The sequence below is a fragment of the Trematomus bernacchii genome, unplaced genomic scaffold (genome assembly GCF_902827165.1).
Source record: "Trematomus bernacchii unplaced genomic scaffold, fTreBer1.1, whole genome shotgun sequence".
Taxonomy (NCBI): Eukaryota; Metazoa; Chordata; class Actinopteri; order Perciformes; family Nototheniidae; genus Trematomus; species Trematomus bernacchii.
In genome coordinates, this window is record NW_022987872.1 from 152,350 (window position 1) to 161,651 (window position 9,302).

Consider the following 9,302-nt stretch of genomic DNA (forward strand, 5'->3'; position numbering starts at 1 on the left):
TGATTTTCCAATACAGGACTCTGTGGAAGAGTCCGTCCGCCGCTTTAGTTTAAAGAATAAACCCTACAGCTCCGGAAGATCTCCACTATTACAGCATTTCTCTCTTAAACTGTTCAACTTGTAGAGTCAGTCTGTTTCTGTAACGCTTATTATAAACCGGTAAAAACAACACGACTCACCTTCAGAGCAGCAGAGAAAGTGTGTGTGTGTGTGTGTGTGTGTGTGTGTGTGATACTGATCTCAGGTGTGCTATCTGACTGATAAAGTCAGTCCGAAGGTCCCAAGCATCTCAGATAATAAACCCTAATAACCCTTATCAGGCTGTTTTCCCTCAGAGCTCGGAAACACACTCTCAAGGTCCACCTGCTGTGTGTTAGAGGGCTTCAGACCGTATCAACCATCTTCATCACATTATATTTAATAAAGCACTCCTCAAACTCAATCACAAAGTGGTTTCATGACTTACAGATCAAAATATAAAGCATCTTTTATATAAGAAAAGATTCCACACTCGGAAAAAGCCAAAAAAATGATATAAAACGGACAAAAAGTGCCAAATAAAGTTATGATGCTTCAAATAGCACAATATAAATATGTAATGTATAATATGTCAAAGTTAGAGGTGATTTAAAGAGCAGGTTTATCAGTTTTCATGGAATAAATATTGATTGTTAAATTAAAGAACTGTGTTGGGACTTCACCGTATTCGTACTCAGCATGATCCACTTCCTGTGCGATCACCTGACCTTTACCCAGCCTTACAGACACGGAGGATACGAATGGAACCAGTTCAGTAATGCTTCGTGTAACTGGGATCGTTTCTCATTTTAATAAATGCTTTTGTAATATATATGCTGGTGTGTTTCATGTTGTAAAAGAGTGAGCTCTGCCAGTATTACATTTAATAATATTCATTCTTTGTGATGCACCTAGGTAACTGTAGTGCCGGTACCTGCCAACCCCAAATAGGATTTTTAGGCTAACGCTTTTATCCAAAGCAACTTACAATAAGTGCAAAAACCATAAAGAAACATGTTCTTACAACAAGGAAAGTGCAGATATATTCATCTCAAGCAAGTTGTACCATAGTTAGTGCTGGGGAATCAGATAAAGGCCTACATTAACTCTTTAAAGTAGAATTGAATTGGTAAGGTACAGTGGAAATAGATTCAGTTCAGTTTGCGATGGAAGATATGCAGAGTCTCTAATGGGGGAGCTCATTCCACCAATCAGGAGCCAGGATAGCAACCAGCTGTGTTTTTGAGGGGTACCTGGGTCCAGTGGCGGCTGGTGGAAAATATTTTAGGTGGGGCCGTGGAAATGGTGATCAAACAATACTAGGGGAGTCCTGGGGGATGCTCCCCCGGTAATTTTTTTTGAGAAAAGACCCCTTAAATTATGACTTCTGGTGATGTTAGAGGGGGGGAAGGACAATTTGAGGCTTAAAAATATGAGAAGACTGATCAATACCTCCATAACTTCAGTGTGGTTAGAGCTATGAATCTTCCAAAACTTCCAAACACCTTGTCCTGGACATAGTTTCTACAGCATAAACTGTGCAACAGTACAGTATGCCCACACAAACTGCAGAACACCGGGGCTTTGGGAACACTGATTTAATTCCCATTTAACCTGTTAAGGGGCTTTTTCCCCCCGTTTTTTTTCTCACGAAACTGTGTCTCAGGGCTTCTTAAAATGTAATAAACTATTCATGTGTCCTACTCAGAGGAAACGCATCTAACTGATGATATGAACCATGTTTACCGAAACAAAACACAAGTCTCACAAGAAGCGTCTAAATGAGCCATGAGCGAAAAAATGATAACGCACTCTAGGTATAAATCAATCGATATACTTATCGGATATGCACAAACAAGCTTACAAGCTGAGATTCCACAAATTCTAGAAATATAAGTATCATCACTGAGCGATCAGAACTCGCGACAGGGGAAGCAAATACAGACATCACACGGCGTAGCTTTAGGTAGCAAAACATGGAGATATGCTCACCTTTTGCAGAATAACAATTCTGATCAAAAACGAGAAAAACGCAGCTGAAGGTTAATCCATAGGTTAATCCAATGTGTCTGTCACTTTGAAAAATGATTGATGATCCATAATTCAATTTTATGTCAAAGACGGAGTTTTCATTAGCTGCTAATGGTAGCTTCCAGAGTGTATGACAGCTTCCTGTTTTGTCTCCTTGGATACGAGTCCAAACAACTCACAGACTGCACCGGGCGCTCACGTAGGAGCCCTGTGACTATCAGCGCCCAGACGAGAGGGAGTAATGATACACGGGCTGCGGGCAAAGCCAGGCAGGAAACATGTGATTTATCAGTAACTTTAGACATCGTAACACAATTTTAAACGAGATTTTATTGTAGATTATACATTTTACTGATACCAATTATATAATATTTACCTTGTTTATTAAAAATAAAAATAAAAATAAAAAATATATTTTTTAAATATATATTTTTTTAATTTTTTAATTTATTTATTTTATTTTTAATGTGGGAAGAGGGGGGGGCGGCGCCCCTAGCGCCCCTATGGGCCGGCCGCCACTGCCTGGGTCCCACTCTCAGTGATGGAGCAGCAAGCTGATTGGCTGAAGCCATTTGTAGTGCACGTGCTGGAGTGTAGGCCTGGATGTAGGAAGCAGCAGATCGTAGCCTGTGGAGGGGTGTAGTGGGAGAACTGCAGCTTTCTGAATCAGCTGTAGGGGAGGGGGGGGGGGGGGGGGGGGGGGGGGGGGGGGGGGGGGGGGGGGGGTTGTTAAACCAGGAGGTGCAAAGAGGACCTGAGCAGGACCAGGACCTGCATTGGGTCAGTGATGATGTTTCCTCCTGATGTGAGAGTGTGTATCTGCAGGACTGATAAAAGCGACGTAAACAAATAACAATAGTACAAATAATAAGTCCTCAGAACTGCTACAGGATGTGTATTTTGTAATTGTGTAACTTTTTTTTATTATCATTTTGTTATCTTTAATACTTTTGTATGCATGCGTCTTAGTTAACATTAAGCTGTCCTTGTCTCTTTTCTGCTGCATCAATGTGAATGTCCCCTCTGTGGGACTGATAAAGGTCTTCTGATCTGAGTCTGAAACTCAGGCTAAGCAGCATTTTGGCTCCGACACCCAGGTTCCTTGATGTTGATGGAAGGGAGGCTGAACACATCGGGCATGTTCTCAGTTTATCAGACTTTGGTATCAGTCGTCCTCGTCCTCCTGGCATCCACCAGCCCTTAAACCAGGTCATCAGTTAAAAGTTAACAAAGCTGCCTCTTTCTTTGGAGTCCTGTCCCCAAAATGTGGTTACGTGTCACATTTGGGTGCCAACAATGTGGTGTATTTCACACACTCGCTCAAGGACACTTTTTTCCACCTGCTTATCAAATAGTTTCATCGGTGAGAAACAGCAGCTGATCAGTGATGTGTTCAACATGAATAAGACAGGAAGGCAGAGTGGACACACTGCGGGAAGATCTCCTTCAGATCACTGCAGCAGAAACATGACCATGAAGGTGAGGACAATTTAACATTTAAAATACTCTGTTATAATTCAAAGTCCTGCATTCTGCAAAATGAAGTTGTTGTTGATGAACTTACTTTATAACCTTTTATTCATTGTATGGAAGAGGATAAGTGTGTTATTTGATCTGCATTATCCGACCTAAACTGGATTAATTTTCTTGTTCTGAGATTAAAGTCAGAATTTTGACTTTCTGAGAAGAAGAATCCCTTTTGGTCCGATGTGAAAAGATGTTTTACATGTGGCCCTGATCCTCCTCTGTATACTGCTATATATGTATCAGAGGTGAACCGTCAGGGTCTTCAAGGCATTCAGAGAACACCCTGGAACACTCAGATAAAACATCGATTTAATTATATAAATAAAATGTTGATCTGTAATATCACAGTGTTACGTTGATTTGTTTCTCCTTCTCGGTCCATGCACGACGCATTTCAGTGGTTTTGTGTTAGAAAAGAAAAGCAACCAATCAGATGTTGTTCTGGGTCTCTGGGTAGAACATCCTTCAACCAGGTTTTCTATATCCTTGATAGAAGGCCCTGGCCCTCACACTGAATGAGAGCGTTTGGATTGACAGTTTGATCAACCAATCAGATATTGATTTGTAGCCAATGGGCGTATTCTTTCGGTGTTTCCCTCGGTTCCAGGGTATTCTAGAAGGCCCGGTAGTTCACTGGCTCGAGACAGAGGATCTAGATCAGTGGTCACCAACCAGTCGATCGGCCGATCGCGAGTGTGGTGCGGGTAGATCGCGCACCGTTAAAAAAAAAAGTAACAAAAGTGAAAAAAAAAAAAGTTAGCAGGTGCCACTTGATTGACGGGTCTTTGAGACATTCCCTGTCGCTAATAGACTGGCTTCAAGTGATGCTGCATATTTTTGAACTCCCAACTACAACAAAATAAACATATTTTACCGTGATTTAATTGTAATACACGTTTCAAAATGATGCCGGAATAACTACATACTGATACCGGTTAGTAGAAAACATGAATTAATGCTTTTACAAGTGTGCAGACAGACGACAGGAGAAACACCTTTTAAAATGCTTGTTTTCTGAATGGAGATCGGATCGATCAGGCTAAGCTAACGTTGTATCTGCTCCGTCCACACTCACAACAACATGATACAGACACAGATACAACAGCGACTGTATTCTCCATGACACAGACAGTCTGTGGTTTGTTCATGTTTAACTTTGGTCCAGTTTCTGAACAGATATGAGGAGCTGTGAGCTCTGAGTGCTAACAGCTAACGGCTGCTGTTGGGTTTTCTGATTCAATGTCAGTGACGGCAGGCTGAGATCCTCACCGCTGATTGGCTACCGCGCGAACGCGTCATTTGCATCGCTGTTGTTAGAATTTAGAATTTTTAACAATTGTGTTAAAATAACTAGTTTTAATGTTAATGTTAAATGTTGCACTGCATGAAGCTTCAGTGGATAAGCCTCACAGTTAAAATGGCACTTTATGTTATTTGCTCACTGCAAGATGTTGTTTTTTTCTTTGTTGTTGTTGCTGTCAACAAAGTAATGTACTCATTCACTCAAACAGATGGAAATAAGCTACATACATTTATAGTTAGGATTGTAATGAAGGAATGAATTCAACTTAAAATGATAGGTATGATGTAAATATATATATGTATCCTTTTTGACATGTTAGTTATGTTGTGTTCTTGGTTGAATCAAATTGGAAGTTCAACCAAATGATTTGATGTAATTCAGATGCAATTAGCCGACAGGTGTGTGTTGTCTACAGAAGGTCCAGTTGTGATAGACACGGTTCGCCACTGATATGTATACAGTATATATATATATATATATATATATATATATATATATATATATATATTATAATATCCTTCATATGGTGTGATTAAATATGAGGATAACATTTACTTTGTTACCTAACCTGTGTGGAGGAACATGAGAGCCACATGTGCATTCAAATCTTTCTCAGAATTCTGTTTTTTTATCTCAGAATTCTGTAATTTCTCTCAGAAATACATTTTTGACTCAGGATTTCTCAGATTAAAGTCAGAACAACATGTCCTCTGTCCAGCTGGTCTCAATCGTCCTCGTCCTCCTGGCTCTGCTGTTGGACAGCGGCATGTCTCTCGTCCTCCCAATGGACTGCAGCGACATCTACAACAACGACAACACCCGACCCAGTGGAGTTTACACAACCATACTACCCCATCGGATCCACCTCGCTGTCCAGTAACTCCTCTGAGAGACTTCATACAACACTATCTCTCACTGATCAAATGGATAGGATGTGTTAATGAGAATGTGTGTGTGTGTGTGTGTGTGTGTGTGTGTGTGGTGTGTGTGTGTGTGTGTGTGGTGTGTGTGTGTGTGTGTGTGGGTTGTGTGGTGTGTGTGTGTGTGTGTGTGTGTGTGTGATGTTGTGTGTGTTGTGTGTGTGTGTTAGGTAGTACTGTGACATGGACTCACTGGACGGACGGTGGACGGTGAGTACCTGAACTCAAAAGCTAAATCTGGCCCCCAGTTATCTGTGAACTGAAACCTGGTCAGACAGCAGAGATGAAATATACGTACAGTATCTTTGTGCAGTATTTAGTCTAATCTATCAAATCTACAGTTTGATATATCTACCCAGAGACCGTTGGGACACTTGAAGTGTGTGTTAGCCTAAACCATGCTAGGTCAGGTTAGCTCCCTGAATGCATTCAGTGAATGGCAGTTGAGAAATCAGAGGCTCCACTTTAGATCTACTGTTGGCTCCTGTTCCCAGTAGAGGCTGGTTCAACTCTGTCATGCTCTTTTTCCATGGACTGGAAATGTCCATTATATTTGCTGAGAGATTTAGTATTTCCCCCAGGTGTTCCAGAGGAGGATGGACGGCTCGGTGAACTTCTACCGGCCCTGGGATCACTACAAGACGGGCTTTGGTAACGCCGCCGGAGAATACTGGCTCGGTGAGAGATGAAGACGAACCGGAGGTCCTGACTTGATCAAACTCACGGTTTCCTAGCGTTCATGGTGTCTGTTTGTCTGCAGGGATCACGCCACAACAGTATGATGTTTGTAGGTTTAATAAAAGAAGGAACAATGAATTGATATTGAGGGGAGGATGAGGTGATGATGACAAATGGCTGATTACGGGACCCCAAACGGTTCCTAGAATGAGATGTTTAAAATATACACAAGTTGAATACGGATGGAGACAGGTAGAGGGGGATGAGGGGAAGTAGGGATGAGGAGATAAGGGATAAGGGAAGGGAGGAAGGGAAGAGAGGGAAGAGAGGGAACAGGGGTGTTGGGATGAGGAGATAAGGGATAATTGTATTCTTTTATTTTATTTTACCTTTATTTATCCAGGATCGGTCTCATTGAGATTAAAAATATATTTTCTTAACCTGTTAAGCTCTGAGCCTGTTTTTCAGGCCTCAGGCTCCAAAATGACATTCCCAGAACAAATGACCATATCTTCCCTTCTAAAAGGGTTAAATTAATAATCTTTTTTCTCAAAGTAATGATAAACCTGTGAGTTGATGTAGAAAAGTCAGAATCAATATAGATGCTTTTATTTTAAAGAAAATTCAGATTTTTACATAGTAAAAAACTGTAAATTATAGTGTCTGTCCAAAAATTCTTTTTTACTTATAGTGAAAACTACCCTTGGATGATGGTAAGATAACTAAAAGCTTTAGGAATCCAAAGTACAACATATAATAAGTACACCTGTATCAAGATTGATGCAAAACAAGTGACATTTGACCTTTTTACAGAGATTAGCCAAAAACCCCACTTCTGGGGTCATTTGGGTGGTATTTGACCTATCTCTGGCCTCCTTTGCTCGATTCTGATGGTTGACACCTCTTTCTGACCGTTAGAGCCAATAGAATCGAAGGGGGAGGCCCCCCACACACTCATTGTGAAACATAAAGGTGGGGGCTTTGCACATGTAATTTTGCATTTTGAGAGTGAAGCTACACTCTAGCTCTGACATCTGGAAACGGAAAAGCAGTTTTAATGCTTATGGATTATCAGAAATCATTTCAAAGTGACACAGACACATTAGATTAACCTATGGATTAACTTCAGCAGCGTTTTTATCGTTTTAATGCCATTGAAGACCACTTTGGAGAGACTACAGAGCCAAGGTAAAAATGTTAGCATTTTTAGCTACCTAGCGTCACCTGTTTTGATGTCTGTTTTTGTTTATAACGTCGCAAATCCGTATAATTTAGTGATAATGTCGGTGTCAATAGATTCTGTGTCACCTCACGATGTGGAGAAAAGATAAATAATAAGGTTTTGTGAGTGATCTTCGGTGCAGTAATCTGTTAGCATTTTTCGCTCGTTGCTAATTCAGAGGCTCAGTGTTAGCATCGTGGGTTTTCTTTTGAAAAAAAAAATGATCAGTTAGATGAGTTTCTTCCTGTTACATGGATATAAAACATTCATAGTTTATTAAATGAACATGCCCTCAGACACTGTTTCCTGCAAGATGTCGCGGCAGTACCCCGGTACCGGGGTCTCTCGGGCTTAACAGGTTAAAGGGAAAAAGTCCTCGGAGCGAAGACCATAAGATCCTGTGAGTTTCCGGTTTATGTAGATCCTTAGATAGCGAGGAAGAGCACCAAGAATAGCCTTATATATAAGGATGTGCCAGAGTTTCAGTCGACACGTGGTCAGGGAAGACCGTCCAACACGAGCGTACAGGTTGCAGTGGTACGTTGAGGTTTTGAAGTTTACGATGAATCTCAGTGCTCCGTGGTAGACGGTATCCAGCGAGTGAAGGCACTGAGAAAAGGCATTCATATAAACCACATCTCCATAATCCAGCATAGACAGAAAGGCTGCAGACACTAGTCTCTTTTTGGCCTCATAGGAAAACAGGACTGGTTTCAAAGAAAAAACCTAATTGTATTACTCTGGATAAGGGATGAAGGGATGAGGGAAGAGAGGGATGAAGGGATGAGGGAAGGGAGGGATGAAGGGAACAATCGATGAAGGGGATCGATGGGTGGAGGGATGAAGGGGTTTGGCCAAGTAGGAGGTAGGAAGGGAACTGTATTGGTGGAAGGGAGAGGGAGGGTTAAGAGAATGGAGACAAGCGATGGCTGATGTTTGGTCTGATATAAGTAGACTAAGGTGTGATTAGAGATGGGGTCGAGGCGTGGCCAAGCTCCTGAACAGTTAACATATGAACTTCATTTGTCTGCAGGTCTTGAGACTCTCTCCTACCTGACTCTGAGGAAGAAGTACGAGCTGCTGGTGGACATGGAGGACTTTGAAGGTGTCAAAGTTTTCGCTCGGTACTCCTCGTTCTCCGTGGACCCAGAGTCCTTCGGGTTCACTTTGCATGTTTCTGGATTCACTGATGGAGGGGCAGGTGAGGAACAGCAGGAAGTGCTTGATGTCTTTCTGATGTTCAGGAGACGCTCTCACACTTAGGACTGGCTTCAGACATCAGAGAGAGATAAGGGCAGAGGTGGGAGTAAGTCCTACATGTGCAAGTCATGAGCAAGTCTCAAATCTTGACCTACAAGTATCAAGCAAGTCCCAAGTCACTGTGGTGAGAGTCAAGCAAGTCAAGTCAAGTCATACAAAATTCTGATGAATAAGCCCAGTTTCCGCATTTAAATCAGTTAAAAGACAGTGGTTATGAAAATGGATTTAACCCACACTATGATCTTCATTACATACACAGTTAATCATTTGAAATCTAATTTAGACCGATGACATTCATATTAGATTAATATTAACCCTAGAACTGCAGACAATATAGCTAGGA

The 9,302-nt window shown here is 41.4% G+C and overlaps 2 protein-coding genes across 3 annotated transcripts in view; one reads left to right on the forward strand and one right to left on the reverse strand.

Annotated features, from left to right (window-relative positions):
• asah2 (N-acylsphingosine amidohydrolase 2) overlaps positions 1–196 on the reverse strand; it is a 12,911-nt gene extending 12,715 nt beyond the window's left edge. For both annotated transcript variants that reach the window (XM_034113848.1, XM_034113847.1), the window contains exon 1: positions 180–196. The gene's annotated coding sequence lies outside the window, so the exon portion shown is untranslated. The remainder of the gene's footprint in view (positions 1–179) is intronic.
• A 3,178-nt stretch (positions 197–3,374) lies between these two features.
• LOC117469442 (microfibril-associated glycoprotein 4-like) lies at positions 3,375–8,998 on the forward strand. Its single transcript, XM_034113846.1, has 5 exons — positions 3,375–3,528; positions 5,598–5,750; positions 5,974–6,009; positions 6,381–6,477; positions 8,733–8,998. The coding sequence occupies exons 1-5, from the start codon at positions 3,448–3,450 to the stop codon at positions 8,960–8,962; spliced, it is 597 nt and encodes a 198-aa protein (XP_033969737.1). The 5' UTR covers positions 3,375–3,447; the 3' UTR covers positions 8,963–8,998.
• Positions 8,999–9,302: the final 304 nt, after the last annotated feature.